We start from the raw sequence: 21,085 nt of genomic DNA, 5'->3' as shown, positions 1-21,085 counted from the left end.
GCAAAAACAAAACAAAACTGTGAAAATGAAACCTTTTTTACAACCATCACAATGTGGTGTACAAAAACATATTGCAACTTGAATCAGAATTAAACCTTTGGTACCTAAAAATATAAATAAATCATTAAATGTTTTAGTGTTTCCCTATTTAGTGTTTCTCCATTTCAATGTTCACTTGACATAAGTCTGTGCATCACATATAAATACACTCATTTGACAATGTGACTTGCTACAGATACTGCAGTTCAGTACACAACAAAGAGAGCTGTACTAAAGTTCAATTACAGCACATTTTACATTCTCTGTCTTTGCAATATCCAGACTGGGAGTAAATTGATGACAGAACAACTGAAGTGAGGAATGTAGGTAGATAACGTTACATCTAGTGTTTGCCTTCACAGAAGCTAATGACCCCCAACATTATGATGGTAATAAACATCCTGGATTTATTGAATTGAGCTCTCAGTCTGGAATTAGTCTCACTTTAGGTGAGTGTAAAAACGCTGATAAATAAATCGAATCTCTAGAAGTGGCAAGTGGTAATAACTTGGGTTTAAATAAATTGTGTGGTTATAAATCTGTATGTCTACAAAAGCAAAATATTGTCTTTTTACAGGATAAAAAAAAACTTAATATAAATACTATACCATTCCTGGTACAGTACCATTATACTCTCCTTCCTGCTCAGAAAGTTAATGTGACTCAAACTGAAACAACAGCCTTATCATCCTTGATTGGTATTGAAAAAAAGCTGCAATTAATGTTTTATCACGTTCTTAGACACTTTCTGTGGCAGAGGTCGTCTTAGAACAAGGAGATGATTCTGAAACAACCAGCCCACATACGTGTCACAGTTTTATGTCACAGATTTACATGGGAGAAGTGGATTTAAAGGTCTGTCCGGGTAAGTGCAGAAAAATAAAATGAGTCGGACGCTTCGATTCCGCGCGGGGCTTCTTCATTCATCACGTTTCTCACTGAGATTTACAATCCGTTTTATGTGTGCTTTCATGCGCAGTTAAAAAGAGCAGTTTAAAGGAATTGCTGCTCTTTAGCCTTGAGCAAAAGACGTCTTCGGGGAAATATGATTAAGGTCTTCCAATACGTGAAGCAAATGAACAATAGCAGCCTGAAACACTTAGACTCGGCAATCGACATTCTTCAAATTCAGGGCTGTGGACTGATTTTACACCACTATAAGTGTGTAGTAAACACATTGTAAAGCAGATTTGTAATTGCTAGAATCTCCTTAGCAATTACTCTATACTTGTGTGTGTCTACACAATGTTTAAGGACCACACAACCATGCTGGACCTGCTTTTCATTGGCCTAATTTATTACTTGTTTATATTCTTATTCATTCCAGAGTAGGACACTTTAATATGGAACAGCTTAAATCTGGAGGGTCTAAATCGTCTGTTATGAGGATTTTGATCCTTTCTCGTGCTTCCTCTGTGGTTGAAATAAACAGATTGTTAAGAGTTAGCTTCTTACCAAAACAGTGACACGATGGGAACTCATACTGAGTCTTCAAAGGGGTGTCTAACAAGTTCTTGATGGGAGTGTCCAGGAGCTTCATTGGAGACTCTATGAAGTTGTGGAGGTTGGGCTCCGTCTTCTTGGTCGGCATGAAGTCGGAGAAAGGTTTCTTCTGGGGCGCTGTGGTCATGTCCTCTCCTCCCAGGTCGGCGTTGGTCGACAGTATGGTCACGGGGCCGGACGTCTCCACCTTGACCTGCTTGGGGGACTTAATGACCAGTGACTTCCTCTCAAACACAGGCGAGAGCTGGTACTGCTTCAGCTGCTGCTCCATGGTGGCGAGAATGCTCTTCTGCCGAGACTGGTCGCAGTTAATCTGCGGGAACTCCAGCTTTATTGTTTTGTTCATGGGTGAGTTTGTGACTTGCTGAGGCACCGTAGGTTCACACTGAGGTTTGTGTTCGGTTTTGATGGACTGCAGAATGCTCTTGAAGTCCTCTAAGTTCTGCTGGTACGCCTGCTTCTCCTGTTTCTGCAGCAGGTGTAGCCGCAGCGCTGCATGCTTCTGAAGTTCTCGGTGATGTTGCTGGAGCTGCCCTTGCTGAGACTGTGCACACGAGTCCTGCGATTCAGTTTTAGGATACATCTGTGCAGTCATGTGTCCCATGTGTTGGTTTAAAGCACCTTGTGGTAGTTGAGGTTGTTGCTGTGTTGGTGGCGGGAAGTTCGTGTGGTTCAGCGGTTCTTGGCTGTGATGCGGCTGTAAGTATTGCTTTTGGGTAGCGGGGTTTGGAGAGTACTGCAGCTGACGCATCTCCGTTGCTTTTTTGAATTGGTTCACTGTGCCGTCGGCTGTCCTGTGTGCAAAGTGCGCCGTGTCATTTTGCAGAGGCTGTGCTTTGGGCATGGAGGAATCTAAGAACCTGGGGGTGTTCTTGCCAGTTGGATTTGATAGTGTCTGCTGCTGCTCCTGCTGTTGCACAGGCTGGGACTTACAGTTGGAGGACTTGAGCTGTTTCTCTAAACTAATGAACTCCTCAAGCTTCAACCTGTTCAAAGAGTCAAAATGTCTCTGAGAGGGATCTTGCGGCTGAGCCGTGCCTGCACCACCCTGCGGGTCTTGCGCCGGCTGCGGCTGAAGTGCGTTAAGTACCTGCTGCTCTTCAGATGGGGCCTGCTGTTGTGGCTGCTGTGGCTGCTGCAAAAAGTCTGATGATAGAATGTGCTCTATGTCTTGTTGTGTGCTCTCACATAAGTGCTCTGGGTGTATTTGGGAGTGGAAAGGATGCTGTACCTGCTGCTGGGAAAGACTACTTTGTGAGGAAATGTGCTGCAGTTTGTGGGCTTGCATCTGAGACTGTACCTGTAGACCAGGAGGGGTGTTAGTATTCTGCCGCTGCCATTCGGAGGTGGCGGGGTGCTGTGCTTGATCATGCGTTTCATCTGGTTTGTAGGCATCGGGAATCTGTTTCTCACGTTGCTCTGTCTGACTGAAACTCTGCATCTGAAATCCCTGTAAGGCATCAGGATCCTGCCTTTGCCCTTGACTCTGCATTGATGTTTGCTGCTTTTGCTGCGGGCTGAAATCTTTCCACATCTGCTGCTGAGGCTGGGGGGAATTCAGATCGATCCAGTTCAACTCGGGATAGGAGCCCACGTGCTGCAACATCTCCGACCCTCCTTTAAAGGGGATGTCATTGTCCGTTTCACCACTTCGCATTTGACGGGCCAGTAGGTACCGGAGAGATTTCTGATCCTGCTGGCTCCGGTAGGGGGGCTGATGTTTCGTGTCAGTGCTAGCCATCTGTGCGTCGTCAGTCAGCTGTGGATGGACTGCCTGCCTCAGTTGGCGAGAGCCAGGTGAGCCCAGGAAACCGCTCCTTTCGGCTGCATTGCTGTGGTCTAGGTGTGTCATGTAGGGCTGCCCTTGTTGGCTTTTCTGAGGCTGCAAGTGGGGACTCATGCCCCGCGACAGATGCCCGCTTTCTGTGTCCTCATTTTTCATTGTCCTTTCTAGAGCTTTATCTGTAAAGGGGGAGAACCTGTCAGCTTCCTTCTCCGCTACCTCCTCCAGAAGGATGCTAGGTTCCACCATGGAAAGGTAGGGTTCTGGACTGAAGTCTTGACTTAAGCACTCGGTGTTGTTCTGATCTGGTAAGTTGCTTCCTGGTCTTGCAGCTGTGACAGTCCCGGGGACCTGCCCCTCCTGGCCCTGTGAGTGTTGCTCGACTTCAGCTGGATCATCTTGGAGAGGGTAAGGCTGCTGTTGTTGATGTTGCTGCTGGTGGTGCTTTGCTTGGAACTCAGTGGGGTACCCATCCATGCCAAATGGTGAGTTGTAACTGCTGTTGGTATGGGATTCTGGGGATATCGTATCTGGCCGTACAGAGGCAGAGTTCGGGGGTGAAATGGGCAAACCTGAGGTATGTGATGGGGAATCCCTGGCCTGCTCGGAAAAGTCACTTACAGCTGGGCTCCTGATTGCATGTTCTTCAGATGCATTGTTCTGCATTGCAATGGACACATGGTCTGGGTAATACTGAGACAACGTTTTCTCCAGCAGATCACCGGGTATGTCTTCCACGGGAGAAGCAGTAACCGTAGCACCATTAGGAATTGGCACTTGCTTGTTCCTGGAGTTAGAGAACATGTCCCCATTGGAGAAGTTACAGTTTTTGTTGTCCAGTTTCTTCTCCTTGTGCGTGTGGACACCAGGGGTCCGTGCGACGTCACACTCGGAAGCCTCTGAAATGTCTGGAAAGCTGCACAGTTTTCTGTCCATCCCGAAGTTCTCTTTTTGGCTCCAGCCGGTGATCACATTATCTTCAGTTGGGTCCTTTCCTTGTCCATTCACCTCCACGTCCAGACGGGCTTTTTTGGACTGATGAAGCCCCAGCGACGATGGCTCATTAAATTTGTGTTTAATCCCTCCGTTTTTAATTAGCTGCATTTGTTCCAAGTCCTGCGTTACAGTGGGGCTGGAGCCATTCTCTTGGTGTCTCTTCATTGGGTTAACTCCCAGGTTGGTATTAAAATGGTTCCAATTGGTATCCCCATTGATTTGTTGAGGAGGCACTTCTGGTAATTGGTTACCATTATGCAATTTTGTGATCAAGTTTTCGGTCTGGTGAACATTGCTGGGTTGTGCTAATATCAGTCTTTCATCCGCCACATGACTGTCCTTTTCTGTTTCCATCTGGCCTGCTCTGGGCCCATTCACAAGGCTGCCCTCTGTTCGTCCTGTAAGACAAAGCAAGCAATGGTTATTAATCTAGGCCATTCAGGACTCGGCAATCCTACACATGACATGTATGTATTTCTTGCTTGGAAAACACTCTCTCTATATAGTTCCTTGATAAGAAATTCAGTCTGCAGTTTCTGTATGTTTAATAAAAAAAAATCTATTTGGTGTACCTCCGTGTATTAGACAGTGTACGTCAGAATTATTTAAAGTACGCAACAATGTATTAAAACGTGTGGCAGATCGAGATAGAGGACAAAACATAATTGGGAAAACAGCTTCATGAGTTTTTAAGAAGCCATGGTTTAAATGTCAGCTCAGTGTGTTACCACTGCTAATGAAGAACCTGTGATGTGTGGTCACTATCGCACAGACAGTAGGAAACAGGATATCAGTAATTTCCTTCATAAACAGTAATCTGGGGGTGGGGAAGAGTGGAGGTGGTTAATCCACTAGTGTTTTGCGCTCCTTTCATGACTAACTCTGGCATCAGACCAAGCCGCGGTTGTAAATAGACCCAGTTGCCTGAGGTTAGCCATGGGCAGATATTAATTTACAACATGAAAGTGGCAGCGAGTTGAACCCGGCCCAGCTATCTCACTAGTGGGCTGATGGGGGTTTATAAGGTGAGCTCTGCAGAGGGTCTGCTTGGGGTACCGAAGGACACTTGGCTACTGGCGCTGTGCAGCAAACCACAACCTCTCTCGTCTGACTCTGACATACAGACATGCCAACGCTTATAGATGTCAATAGAAGTTAGTGTAATTCAAAGAAATGGAAAGCATGAATACGTTAATATAGGAAGGCATGTTAGTTTGAAGCCAGGGACTGGAATTAAAACAATGCCCATCTAATTAAATGGATATGACCATGAAAATCTTGTCTATTGCAATTGTTATTGTTTGTTTAGAGCACCACCATATCACAAACTGTCTAAACTGTCATTTTTGTCGCTCATCAAACTATCTGGGACTTCTGTCTTTGGAAGCTACTGAATAGATGGATTAATGTAAATGGAAAGGCGAATACACTGATGCTAAAATCGGAGACAACCTTCCAAGCCAAACCCCCACTATCTGAGTACTCAATGTTCTGTTTTCTTATAATAAGTAAGTAAATAAGGAAGTAAGTATGCACATTTCAGCATCCTAGTCATTGTTAATAAAACATACACTTTCTCTTAATCCATTTAAAAAAGTTTACAGCCTGATAGGATCTAGCTTTTTTAATAATGTCCACTTGCTTGCACATGGCTGGTTTAAAGTTATTCAGGACACTCATAAAAAAAAAATCAGCCATTTCTCGTAAAAATGTATCTTGTTAATTTGATTGCGGTATTCTTTGTCTGACTGTGGGATTACGGACAAGGGTTGAATATAAGCAAAACTGCCTTTGTCCTCATGGTATTAAGGCAGTCTTAAGCATTTGATAACCTTAACCTTTACACACTTCAATGAGAAACTCTGCCACTTCGTTTTCTATATTTTTATTTTGGGTAAAATTCAGGCTTAAATCGTCTGTAGTGTTTTCATTTCTCATTTCCTTTGGAATTCACTCTATCATTATTGTAAACTAGAAATCTCTATACTGAAGAAAAAAGATATGCTCTCTCTGATCTCATTTGGAGCTGTGAGATTTCGAGCTTTTCATTATGCTGGAAAAGGTAATAAGCGAATAACAGACAGACAGTTTTGACTAACCTTAATTAACTGACTACACAAGGGTTTAAAAATGTACCCTTTTTCTATTTGAAGGGCTGTTCAAAACTGATGGGTGTGTGCATGTGTGTATTAAAAACAATAACCAGGAGCAGAAAGATCTCAAGCTCTTCTTCCTCTTTAATCCACAGCCTTGCCCTTCTATCTATCAAAGCATTAGCAACTGTCTTTAAATAGACTGAAGTAACTATCCCATTAAAAAGCTAAAGCACATCTTTTGCAGTCTCAGCAATTTGACACAATACAGACGAACCTCCGCAGCCGCCAGCCGGCCGGCTCCGCCACTGTTTACTGCAAAGCGCCGTTACTAGGGGCGCTTCAGCTGCTGTGAGCACAAACTGAGAGATCCTTAATCCTATTGAGGGAGCTGCGCTGAACAAAGCTCGCGCGGGGATCTGGTGGAGAGTGGGTCCTCTAACAGCATCACAGTGTCCCTGTGAACCGCGGACAAAACTTACAGAAGGAAATTATACAGTGGATGACATTTCAGGCCTTGAGTAACTAGGAGATTAACAGCGAATCACGAAGGACATGGAGGTCAAACGTAAAATCACAGGTGCGATGGAGCGGAGCTTCTTGCCGAATAAAGCAGTGATCTGGAATGTATTAATTCTATCACTCCAGGAGAAATACTTGAGCTGATCTGGATCAATTTCTTGTAAACATGGGGAAATGAAAGTCTATATTTTCACTAAAGTGGGAGTCGTGGAGTGTGTTAAAGCTCTTTAAAGTAAGACCTTGCGTAATGCTGACGAGATATGCCCTCTTCTTCAGCACTTCCTGTCAATAATCACAGGGATGCACCAAAATCTCTGAATGTTTTCTCCTCATCCTAAACCTATGTCTCTCTTCTTCAGTAGGGATCTGCTTTAAGGGGATGACACCTTCTTATATTTACTTTAATGCCCCGGGGTGGGCAGCTTCGGTGACAGAGAGGTAGTTTGTCAAACCCTTGTCAAAATGTTTTCAAGATTGTCACTTTTGTTCGATGATCATCCATGGCAAAGATGAATGGGTGAGAGTTTAAAGCAACAGCCACATATTAAAATACATCCTAAGTAATTATCACAAGGATAACATGGGTATTGATCATAGACTGAGATCTAAACAAATTCTGGTGACCAAGCTTTCACACCAGCGTAGTTTTCTTTTTGAAGGCTGTGGCAACATTACTTATGAATTAAGTTTTTAATCTGAGCAGGGTGAGAAACCAGGAAGAATTGAACACAAAACTTTGGGATTTCCATTTTCCAATCCAGCATCTTTCTGCTGCCCATTTTGTGCACTACGTGCTTCACATGCCCGCTGAGCTCTTGTTTATCTTTATTGACTACGAAATTATATCGACATCGTTTATCGTGAATGGAGCCGCAATTCTAGGAACGGTTATGGGAAATATAATTGTTTTTCCATTCATCACCGCGTTTCTATTCACCTCAAATTACAGTACTTTATTTATTTATTTATTTTAAAGAATGTGCAGACTAATGTGCTGTTCAAAAGGAAAACATTTAGTTAATGACATGTAATCTCCGTGTACCATTATATTAAAAAACAAAAACTAATTTTCCTTAAGGATAACAATGTGTTCCCATGGAAACTTTTAGCTAAAATATGTATAAAATACTTCCTGCGAAACAAAAGGCAGTTCAATTGCACGAGCTAAAAGCCTTTTAACCTTTTTATTTGTTTTGAGTTTTGAACTATTTTGACATTTGCATACATTTGTGTATAACAGCTTCCACATTTCCGTAGATTTCTAGTAACTATATTTGCATAGGTGATTCGGTTGTAGGAGGTACATTTGCAAAGACGTGAATGTTTTATATATATATATATATATATATATATATTTACAGTATGTCCTCATTAAACAGCATGCAGTGAAAATCAAACTAAGTCAAAGATGTTTATAAAAGTATTGAAACAAAATAATACATATGTTTCAATAGTATACTTAAAATCTTACGTAGTTATAACATAGTTCAATAGGTGAAGATACGCACTTGAATATCCATTTGCCAAGATCATGATAATCAACTGTCTTTTTAAAGACTTATGAGCATTTCTAACTGTGTTTACTTGCATATTCATCACCTGTTCCAGGACTTTACCGAAGCAAAGTGATACTTAGGATGTTGACAAGCGACATTTTTTTTTTTAATGAACCTCCTGACACTGAAATGATAGACTCGTCAGGTGCAACTCAACAGAATTTACCTCTCCCATATACAATTACAGATAAGGTTGTTGCATACCTGAGACCAGTGGAGAAAACAAGCGGAGGTGGGGATTCAAACCAACATATTTTGCCAACACTGAAAAAGCATGTGTCTTGCTTTAAAGACTACCTGTCAGACAAAGCAGGGTGATGCTTCACTTTAGCCTTTGCATGTTATGGCTGTCAGTCCCTCACCCTTGTGTTGAACTCCAACCCTAGGCACATAAGTCCGATATCATAATTTACACAAAAAAGAACTGCAGAAGAACACAAGTAGGACAAGTGAAAGTCCAATACAGGAAGCAAAGGGTTCAAGGTATGGTACACTCTCCAAAGGATGCTGAAGGGAAATTGTGATACCAAAACAAATGCACATGCATGTCAATTATAGGCTCATTATAATAAGTTTAAACATAACTATTATATCTTACTAAAGATGTCACCAGAGAGCATCGATAAGAAAACTAGATCTAAGTCATCTGAGCTATAGATACTCTTCGTATTCACATCTACCAAATCTTAAACACAGTAGTTCTTTAATGCACTGCCCTTCAGCAAATCTGTGTAGCAGCATCACAAGATACACACAGTGTGTTCTACGTATGGCCAGATTGGGCAGCATGACTATGGCATGTTATACAAAGAAGCTACTCATATTCTATACCAATTTATAAAACATTTACAGTCACAGCCTTCACACAAGGAGATAAAAGCTGCAGATAGCACACACTATATATTTCAGAAATGCCACATTAAATCCCTGCATTGTGGTTTGTTAAACTGCACAACTTGGATATTCATTTCTTTACAGTACTCCAGTCATAAAACCTGGCAGCTGCCTTGATCAAAGCCAGTAATGTGAGATAAATATTACAGATGGCTAACCCCGAACGCCACTCGGAGCACGGTCAGCATCAGCTGCTACGCTTGAATGTTCGTTATTATTTCAACGTCACTGCCATTCTGTGTCACGGCTGCTCGGCGGGGGGGGCTGCCACTCATTAGCCGTATGGTACTAACCTAGTTATCATGCACACAGGATGCATGGGAACTCCACAGCCAGGACTACAATGACAGGACCACATACAAAAGGTCCTTTACAACTGTCTGATACAAGCAGTTCGCAATGTATGTGTGAAACAGGTTGACCACAAAATAAAACAAGGAAAGTCTAAGATTATAATAAGTAGAATGATGTCCAAATATAATTTAAAAGGAAATATACCCAAACAACATGAGCATTCATCTAGCAGTCTATAAGGTCCATCCACTCACTGTTTAATTGTACTTTTTACACCAGAAAACTGAAGCTTGTGGTAGTTAAAGAAGTCCCAAGCTGAAAAACAAGCATGATGGAAACAAATATTTTTGTTCTGGGGTTTTAAATCACAGGGCAGCTGATATTTTAGGAATATAAAGAAAAGACATTGTGCCAAAACTGTTTGAATAGGGAGCTAAAAAGTAACATTCACAAACGAGGCATAAATAGAGCCCATCGCTTCCCAAGATATAATTAAAACAACAATAACAACAACTGTCAAGTGTAGTTTCCTCAGCATAAAGCAGAGAACCACTTCAAACTGGAAGACAACATACACACAATAACAATGTTATCTTTAATCCTCCTAAAAAATCACTTCTGATACCCCTGATTCACTAAGCAGAAGCAAAATTTAGATTGCACACAAATCATTGATTTTCCATGTCTGCCGTGCGCCATTATTAATGCATCTCACATCAGCAGCATCTGCAAAACAATTACAGCACCCAGGCCAAACACCGCAGTCTAATCCATCATAATTATGACCTGCCTCTTTGCAGATGCGGTGAGGGCTGGCATATACATAGCAGATTTCTATACAATACCCTGGCATCACACCGTAACACCAGAGCTTTCGATTTGCTCAGCAACGCGGGGCTTATTAGCAAGAGGCACCGTTACCCAGAAAGACTACAATCTTACCCTGTTGGCAAGTTGCCTGACTCACTTGCTTCTGTCTTGTCTTATGGATATTCTTTATTTGGCATTGAAAATAATTCTCTCCAGATAAGCATGAATCGTATTAAGGCTCAGAGATTTCCATGCTGTCTTAGACAAGTTTGTATAATAAAACTCGACCCTGATGTCTCCATGCTTTATGGTGGCTTTATTATGGATCCTCTCATCTCAGAAGGAACTCTAACACAGGCACCAAGTTAAAACAAAGGCTTCAGCAAAGTCAACTATAAATATCTACTCTACAACACAGAGACCCTTGTTTCGCTTATTTTGCTCTGTTCGTTGTTCTTCGACAAACTCCGATAAAAACAGAGCAGCACCCAAATTATTGGTTTAATTAAACTATGATGCATCTATACTGGTATTTACAAGCCCAATTAAGAGATATATACGATTTATGTTTCACTTTATCGACGATGCTGTGTGTTCAGAAACCAGCTCTAGGCAATACATTGTCAGCTACTGAACTCGTCACCCAACTGCGATACTGAAATGCCAAACAGCTTATTGACCTTTGCGATTGTGTCGGCTAAATTAGACCCATGCTGTACGATCACACAGCCAAGGCCCGGCACAGCGCTCGTTATCAAGAGTTGATGAATTAACTAATGCCCAGCTTTCCCAGCTGACAAGGAGTGGTAATAATAATGTGAAAGACGGTATCTGTGTTGCCTAAAATGTAAATTGGAGAATATGAAGTTACGGACGGTCTCTTCCATGTGTTCAGTGGATGGATTTGGTGGGATGAGGTGCATGCTGGGGCTCAGAGGAAACTACTGTGTGTGTGTGTGATGTCTGTCACCTTGATGGAAAAGGGGGACGTCCATCCACGCCCACTCAGAGATAATAAAGTGAACGACATTGCGAGGGCCTCTGCAAACCCTCAGGCATTCAGAATATACTATTAGATGTCATAGGAATTAGAGCAGCACCCCCAAAGATTCAGTTTTCAGCTTTTATGCACTTGCTTCTTGGTTGTAACTAGTGTCCACCCAGGGTGAAGCGTTCAATTTGGGTTGAACTCACTGGAGAGCTGGAGACCAGAGTTGAGAGATTTCAACAAGGGCTGAAAGATTCAATGTGAGATTAAAGCCAAAGCTGATGGTCTCCAGTCTTTAGATTTTCTAGTTATTGACTTAAATGTTCCAGAGACAACAACCTCCACCCAACAACAGTAAAAAGCATTATCAATACATTCATGGAGAATGATCTGATCCAGTCGTATACATCTGTTTGCACAAATGAATTATCTTCATCATGATTATTTATCCATAATTTCCCCACCTCAGCAACAAACTAAACTGCTTACGCTTATGTTTCTTTGTAAAGGAGGCAAAACAGAGCCTCCAATCTTCAGACGGATAATCTGAATCAGATCCAAATCCACAGGGAAAGCTATTTTCCATTAATGGGACCCTGCTCTTCATAAGTGTCAATACTAAGCCCTGGCATGTTTCATTTGGCAAAATAATTCTTGTTGATAATCATGGAAGCTAAATAACACATCTGGGTCCCATTTCAATTGCTTTTGATCACAGAACTGCCACCTTCAAACTACATGTTTTTCTTAGCCTGGGTTTAAAGTTTTGGAAATAAACCCACCAACAACAACAACAAAAAAACTGTTGAGGAACAAATAATGAAATTGCACCGCCCTGTTCCCAAACAAAGAGAATAAATAAACGACCAAGACTGTCAGAACTGGTTACACCGACTAGCAGCGTTGTTTGGTGTCATTTTGAATCAATAGATCTGGTTGAGGAACTGTACTGTACATAGCATTGTATACACACACCTAAACAGATGGCTGGAGGGAGGTGGCCACACTAATGTGTAACAGCTGCAATTCCATCTATATCCCATTCAGCGCTCTGTTGGAAAAGATATATTGTAGGTTTACCAGAGTTTTCTAGAGAAATACAAAACACCTGCAAAAATATGCTGACTGTCAGAGACACAACGATCAGGCCACATCCACAACTTGCTCCTGTCCCACACTGAAAATAGCAGTATTATCAGACATACACAAGATGAAGGTTCGGGTTCCACAGTGGCAAACAGCATTTTTTTTCCAGTGATGCACACAGTATTTACTCCAGGGGTCTTTGACACCTAATCAAGCTAATTGGAGTTGTAAACTAAATTTCGGAGGAGGGGTCGGATGCTAATCTCACCCAAACCACACATAAATATGGCACGCAAATCCTACTTTCCCAGAATTCCCTGCTTTGCATCCCTTCATCCTTATTAACACTGCCTTTGCAGCAAACTGGCTAATCCACACCATGGGGTGTTTCATCCACATGACCGAGCCATCGCTCCCTCACCCGAACTCTCTCAGGTCAAATCTACACACTTTATTATACTCCATCCATCCAAGTCTGACAAGGGTTTGGCCACAGCTTCTGTTCTGAGGTGTTAAAACATCCGGCAATGAGACCAGACTGTAGTCTCAATTAAAAAAAATGTCCGAAGGGACTGTAAATGTCCATCATATGAACCTCAGACTTAAAGGCCAATCTCTTGTTTCACAGCTATGTATCACCGTGTGGAAATGCTCAATTCTGCGCTCAATCATCCAGACGGCTGTAGATCAGAGACACTGTACTCTTCTGCTTAAACAAAACAAAATTAGGAATATTCAGTCACATTAACTTCAATGCCAGAGTGCGCACGACAGACTACCGCACTGTGCATTATCATTAACTAACAAAACATCATATTGTAGCGTTTCGAGTGCGGTAACTAATTACCTCCCCGTAATTATAACAAAATAACAAAAATAATGTAAGTGACAAGGTGATCTGGCAATTAAGAGGTAGGATTTATTTTCCTGTCTCTACACACCACGGACTTTGTCAGCCAAGCCCCCACCAAAACAATTAACCTGCCAGAACTACACGTTCACTCTTCTCTTTTGACTCAGATAACCAGCTAACTTGCGAATACAAATTATTTTTATAGCTTCTGCTCGAACAACACACTCTCTGTACAGTGTCTTCTTCACCAAGCCCTCCCCACCCCATAATCGCTATTTATAACCCCTCCCACATGATTCCCTCTGTCCAATCACTGTGTCTCCTTGGCCTCACCCCTGAGCCCCCAAAACGCGCTAAGATCCCTGGGTTCTGGAACAGGGAGACCTGGGGATGCACAGGATCCCACCACCCCCCCCACCCTGCAGACACACTTTAACAGCTCCCCCGCACCCCCTTTCTAATAGCGTGGCAGGCTCACATCACAACAATGCCAATTATGTACAGTCCTTCCAGGGGCAGCAATACAGCAGTCCATAGAGTTCCAGGATTGATACAATATTATACGTGAATAATGGCTCTCAACAAGAGAGGTAACAATTAGCTACATCTGCTCTAGAGGCAGTTCAGAGGAGAGCAACCAGACTTATTCCAGGTCTGAAGGGAATGTCCTACTGAGAGACTGAGGACCTGAACCTTTTCACCCTGGAACAGAGGAGACTACGTGGGGACTTGATCCAAGTCTTCAAAATCATGAAAGGCATCGACCACATCAAACCAGAGGAGCTTTTCCAGATCAGCAGGGACACACGCACCCGGGGACACAAATGGAAATTGGGCTTCAAGGCATTCAAGACAGAAAACAGGAGACACTTCTTCACACAGAGAGGCGTCACAATCTGAACAAACTCCCCAGCGATGTGGCTGAAGAGACAATTTGGGAACATTCAAAAACAGACTGGATAGGATCCTTGGATCACTTAGTTATCAATGGACACCAAACGAGCACGATGGGGCGAATGGGCTCCTCTCGATTGGACACTGTCTGATGTTCTTAATGTGTGTCTTAATGTGCCTGTCTGTCTCTATTTTGTATAAAAGATAAAGAAAATATTTTTTAAAGTTAGTGGAAAAGTCAAGAACAAAACAGGGGCCAATGTTAGACGTCAGACTTGCTTACAAATAAATTCTCCCTGCTCTCCCCCCTTCAAGTGTTTGCAACTCAGACCCCTGCTGATAAGCTGCCGAAGCACCTGCTAACAAGCACAACCAAACCAGGGGATGATGCTTTTTTTTTGTGCCTGGTGTCTCGAGCACAACTGAAGTGACAGACAATAAACCTGCCAGTCAGAAGGCTGTGAGATCAAACCAGTGAGGTTTAAAATATTGACTGAATTGCATATTTCTGTTTTTTGTGTGCTTGAGTGTATATTTGTTTGTTCTGTTTGATAATTGGCAGTAAGTGCTTCCTGTAAGAAACTATTACCCACCTACGGCACAGTTTCTACAACTTTATTATCATACAGCGGAGCTCCGAATATTAAGGATTTAATTTACCCACAGAAAGGAGGTTGCTTAGCAGAGACCGTTCCTTGTTTTCAATAATCAACTTCCTAAACAATCTCAAATCTATGCTAAATCTAAGGTCATCAGGCTTCAACCACCACACCACACGGCCGCCACGTGGCGATAACATCGACTTCATCAGAGGGTGTAAGTGCTGTGTGTCAAGCCAACAAAGGAATCAGATCAAATATCTGTGTTTCCTCAACTACAGAGCACCCTTAATGTTATTGTCCATCACGTTTATCAAGGCCTTTCAGTAATCTGCATTTCTTTGGTAAGATACTTCTGTTCCTTCAGGACACAGTTTGATAGGCTAACTACACTTCATGCCTTTGATGCCACACGTTACAGTCAACTCTGAGGACTTCTTGTTATTGATTGTGCCTTAGTTATTGTTGTTTATTAAAAAAACAAGATTGACTTTCAACTCTTCCCACTAAACATGAAACTAAAATAAATCTGAAATCAAACAAAGTGAACCTGGAGAAGCACAAATTGATTGGAATGTATTCCCAAACCCCAGGACTCAACCAAGCCCCACCCGTCAGTTTCAGAGACGTAACCTAAACACCCCAGTGAGAGGAAACCCTTTTTAGGTTTTAGGTTTCAAGACTGAACTCAGCTCCGCTCAGCATGGAGGGACACACCAGAGTTTAGTGAGAGCCCGACAGACCTGTCACAGTTGGGAACACCCACAATAGAGAGAGAGAGAAAAAAAAAACATCCCTGAGAACCTAAGATAACAAAGCCAGAGATCCCCCAACCGAGCTCTCCACTCACACAAATGCTAATGTTTGACTGTGGCAATTCGAAAACAATGGCAGCATAGTCTATGCATTGCGTACAGGGTCTCGGAAGATGAATCACGTCTCTCTCTTTATCCCCCTTTGATTCCTGAACGCGGGGATGACTGAACTTAAAGTAAGAACACTTCCCACTGCTTCCACGTGGACCGCAGTGATGGCTGTGTCTGCCGTGTGGGTTTAGTTCACGAACGCACGCACAGTCATTGTCCCTGTCAGGCACCACTCTCCCTTGTTTAGCAGGTTTTTGCTGGTAACCATAAAACATTTGGGCAAAACCTGTGGAACCTGATAAACGCAGCCCAGGAGAACATTCTTGTTGTGAGCAGCTATACTTCTGCAAGGCTGAAATTAATACTTTTAAGTACTTCCAGTAATGGAATTTGGAGACTCTGAATTATTCTTATCTTAGCCTTTAACATTCCAATTAGAATGTGAGATTTTAAACCCTGCTTAAATAGATATATATATAGACTCATAGGGGTGCTCAGTGTCATTCATGTCATTTGTATTCGTCCCTGTATTACCCTACGCTCTAATAATAATAATAATAATAATAATAATAATAATAATAATGTAGAATTTAAATAAAACATATTTAAGCTGTATACAATTATCTGTGGATACTCAGTATCACTGAGATAATATTTGACACAATATTCCACATGCTATATATATGCAATGGTGTTTGTTGAGTATGTTGGCCAATAAGCACAAATCTCAAGTTTTTCCATTGCTGGTCCAAGCAAAGAAGAAAGAAGACTCGTCCATATCTTCTTAGAAAAAGGGTCAGTCTGGTGACATTTTGCCACCAGTATGGGAAAGGTACTGATAACAACAGCGGCTCTGAATTGTGTGTCTTGAGTTGAAAGCAGGACACCGAGGTGAGCCCCTGTCAGGTGGCTGTGCAGTTATTAAGAGAGTCCATTAATCAGGTGGGCGGCAGGACCCTTTCTAAAAATGACAAAAAACAACCCATTATCGTGAGTGTCCATTTCCCCGCCGGGCCGCCTTGCCACCTTTAAATTGTTCCTGTCTTAAATTCAAGCGCAGAGTGGCTGCTTCCCCTTCACATGCTCCCCCGGGCTTTAAATTTATGGGATCGCTAGCGTGTCCTCGTCGCCCTGGCTGATAAACCTTCCGGTGCTCGGCCTCCTTTCAGAGCACGAACGCAGGGCCGCAAATCTCCTCCTGATTCCTCTGCGTGAGCTGCTGCCGATGCCGTGCCGGAGTTAAGCCTCACGAGATTTTCACACTTTAAAGTTTTGCTGCAGGTTGTGGAATTTATTTCCTCAAACCCTTCACTAAGCTGCCGTTTGATTTCTTTACTGTGGCTTTGCTGTGTTCTGTGGCCCACAAATAGCCACACATGCAATAAATGCCGGATGGTAAATGTATTTTGTGGGCTTGATTGATTGTAGAAGACGTTATTTTATTTCTACAACGCATTATGGATTTGAGAAGTAGAAAAAAAAAACTGTTTTAACAATCAATATATATGAGGAAATTACAATAATGAAAGTGTCAATGAAACCTCCTGTAAATGTTTGGCTTTCACATGGATTATTGCTTTAAAACTGAATGCTTGCCTCATTTCAGATAAACAGCAGAGTAACAGCACACTGCATGGTGGATCTTAAATGCTGTTTTGAATTAGTGAAGGAAATACTGTGCTGCTCCTAGGTCTGTGTCTGTGTTTTGCTTCTGTTAGATTTTAAATAAATGACAAGAAAACCTCGAAGCAGGCAGTTTTACGAAGACAAATATAAGCATCATCGACTTCTCAACCTCGGCTGCGTGGATGACAACACTGCTTCTGCCAACAGGGACTTAAAAACGACTTCAAGGCATATTGTGTCACGTGACATATCCAGGCCTAGAGCAATCTGCAAGTAAGCTAATTTCCACATGCAGGGGGAAAACTTTCTGTGGATGAACTGTTTTCATTCTGAAGTACAGTGTGTACATTGTTTCCGACTTGGAATAAAGCACACAACACATGGAATTCATTGCAGTGTCAGAAATCACGAGTGGTAAACAACAGTCACACTTTACAATAATGGCCACCAATTCTTAATTAATTGATGTACGATCAACACATGTATACCTAACGCACTTTATCTGAGTTCTGCTGTTAATCATATGTATAACAAGGTCAGGGACAGGGTTAAAGACTAGGTTTACATGTGATAAGCATCAGCACTCATTGGAAGTGCATGCAGCGTTCATGTGTTATTCCTGTGGGATTCATACTTGAAATCATTAAGAACTGCAAAGTGTTACCGCTGGGACAACAGCAGGTGAGTTCAAGTGAAATACCAACACAAGGATGGATGAAAATATTGTAATCTGTAAAATGCTACAAGAAGACAACCCACGAGGGCACAAACAGGATAAGACTGAACAAACGCTATTGATGTAGATGGATTCAAAATGCCAGCCAACCAATCACAGGGGAAAGGAGCCTGTTTACTGTTAGTGGCTGTAAAGCTCTACACGAGACTTAATTCTGGGTTACTTTCCTCTTTAAATCGTGCTGAAATTAGGTCAGAGAGAACTGGAGAACAAAAACGCTTTGAATGACTGATATAAATATGGCGCTTACTCCTTTGTGATTCATCTCTGTTTATTCGTGCTGGCTTCCAGTTATTCAATATTACAAATGTTAGTAAATGGCAAAGTTGAACCGCTGTGTAGGACAATGAGTAATGGGCTATTTTTAGACACCGTACTCATCGTTTGTGGTCTTATCTCTGCAAAACAGGACTCCTCTTTGAACAATTTTGATAGTGTAATATCCTTTGACTCTGGTGCTGTCAGCTGCTATGCGTGCCTTTTTGATTTTACCTTTTGAAATACCAGATCCTAACAAAGTAAGATTATTTCCTCATCAGTTCTTGTGGTATACATCCTTAAAGAATCCACATACACCGATTGAAATCCCACTTTTAATGTGATCTATTACCACACAGACATATATACAATGAGGGAAAAAAGTATTTGATCCCCTGCTGATTTTGTACGTTTGCCCACTGACAAAGAAATGATCAGTCTATAATTTTAATGGTAGGTGTATTTTAACAGTGAGAGACAGAATAACAACAAAAAAATCCAGAAAAACGTATTTCAAAAAAGGTATAAATTGATTTGCATGTTAATGAGGGAAATAAGTATTTGATCCCCTATCAATCAGCAAGATTTCTGGCTCCCAGGTGTTTTTTTTATACAGGTAACGAGCTGAGATTAGGAGCACTCTCTTAAAGGGACTACTCCTAATCTCAGCTCATTACCTGTATAAAAGACACCTGTCCACAAAAGCAATCAATCAATCAGATTCCAAACTCTCCACCATGGCCAAGACCAAAGAGCTGTCCAAGGATGTCAGGGACAAGATTGTAGACCTACACAAGGCTGGAATGGGCTGCAAGACCATCGCCAAGCAGCTTGGTGAGAAGGTGACAACAGTTGGTGCGATTATTCGCAAATGGAAGAAACACAAAATAACTGTCAGTCTCCCTCGGTCTGGGGCTCCATGAAAGATCTCACCTCGTGGAGTTTCAATGATCATGAGAACGGTGAGGAATCAGCCCAGAACTACACGGGAGGATCTTGTTAATGATCTCAAGGCAGCTGGGACCATAGTCACCAAGAAAACAATTGGTAACACACTACGCCGTGAAGGACTGAAATCCTGCAGCGCCTGCAAGGTCCCCCTGCTCAAGAAAGCACATGTACAGGCCCGTCTGAAGTTTGCCAATGAACATCTGAATGATTCAGAGGAGAACTGGGTGAAAGTGTTGTGGTCAGATGAGACCAAAATCGAGCTCTTTGGCATCAACTCAACTCGCCGTGTTTGGAGGAGGAGGAATGACCCCAAGAACACCATCCCCACCGTCAAACATGGAGGTGGAAACATTATGCTTTGGGGGTGTTTTTCTGCTAAGGGGACAGGACAACTGCACCGCATCAAAGGGACGATGGACGGGGCCATGTACCGTCAAATCTTGGGTGAGAACCTCCTTCCCTCAGCCAGGGCATTGAAAATGGGTCGTGGATGGGTATTCCAGCATGACAATGACCCAAAACACACAGCCAAGGCAACAAAGGAGTGGCTCAAGAAGAAGCACATTATGGTCCTGGAGTGGCCTAGCCAGTCTCCAGACCTTAATCCCATAGAAAATCTGTGGAGGGAGCTGAAGGTTCGAGATGCCAAACGTCAGCCTCGAAACCTTAATGACTTGGAGAGGATCTGCAAAGAGGAGTGGGACAAAATCCCTCCTGAGATGTGTGCAAACCTGGTGGCCAACTACAAGAAACGTCTGACCTCTGTGATTGCCAACAAGGGTTTTGCCACCAAGTACTAAGTCGAAGGGGTCAAATACTTATTTCCCTCATTAACATGCAAATCAATTTATAACTTTTTGAAATGCGTTTTTCTGGATGTTTTTGTCGTTATTCTGTCTCTCACTGTTAAAATACACCTACCATTAAAATTATAGACTGATAATTTATTTGTCAGTGGGCAAACATACAAAATCAGCAGGGGATCAAATACTTTTTTCCCTCACTATATATATATATACACTCACCTAAAGGATTATTAGGAACACCATACTAATACTGTTACCTTTCTTTCCCATTCAGTTTGGAGTTCAGGAGATTGTCTTGACCAGGACCACACCCCTAAATGCATTGAAGCAACTGCCATGTGATTGGTTGGTTAGATAATTGCATTAATGAGAAATTGAACAGGTGTTCCTAATAATCCTTTAGGTGAGTGTATATATATATATATATATATACAGCTCTGGAATTTTTTTTTACCAGAGCTGTATACAGAGCGAGAGAGAATTCATAAACAGTCATTACAAATTAAATGCATTCAAACTTGACAACATAATTACACAAAGTATGTTTACAATAGTGTCTTATATGCAACTTGAAGCTATATTAAATCTGAAGAGAACAGACTTGTGGGAAGCATTTATATTATATAGAGTCTTTGACCTCATTCCGGCGCTTACTCAAGACGCATCTCTTCCGACAGCACTTGTAATATTAGTCCTCTATCCCGGCTAGATAGCACTTCAGCTTATTATGCTCCTCGCGTTCTTGATTGTTTTCCTCCTTGCTCCCTTTCCCGTAGCCCTCGTCTGTAACCCTACATCTTGACAGCACTTAGCTTTCACTGTCCAGGATGTAGGAAGTCTTATACTGTACTTGTGTAAATTGTAAATTGGAATTTGTAAAATGTATTATTTTGAATTGCTAGGTTTTAGCTAAGTTGAATTTGTAATGATTG

General features: G+C 42.1%; 1 protein-coding gene across 1 annotated transcript in view; it reads right to left on the bottom strand.

Annotated features, from left to right (window-relative positions):
- Positions 1-21,085, bottom strand: part of tet2 (tet methylcytosine dioxygenase 2) — a 45,858-nt gene that overhangs the window by 10,351 nt on the left and 14,422 nt on the right. Inside the window, exon 2 of the mRNA XM_066720652.1 lies at positions 1,495-4,719. Coding sequence (XP_066576749.1) covers positions 1,495-4,675 — 3,181 coding nt within the window. The 5' untranslated portion in view covers positions 4,676-4,719. The remainder of the gene's footprint in view (positions 1-1,494; positions 4,720-21,085) is intronic.

Source organism: Amia ocellicauda, chromosome 13 (assembly GCF_036373705.1).
Source record: "Amia ocellicauda isolate fAmiCal2 chromosome 13, fAmiCal2.hap1, whole genome shotgun sequence".
NCBI lineage: Eukaryota > Metazoa > Chordata > Actinopteri > Amiiformes > Amiidae > Amia > Amia ocellicauda.
The sequence above is the reverse complement of the archived record's forward strand: the minus strand, read 5'-3'. Positions and strand labels throughout refer to the sequence as shown.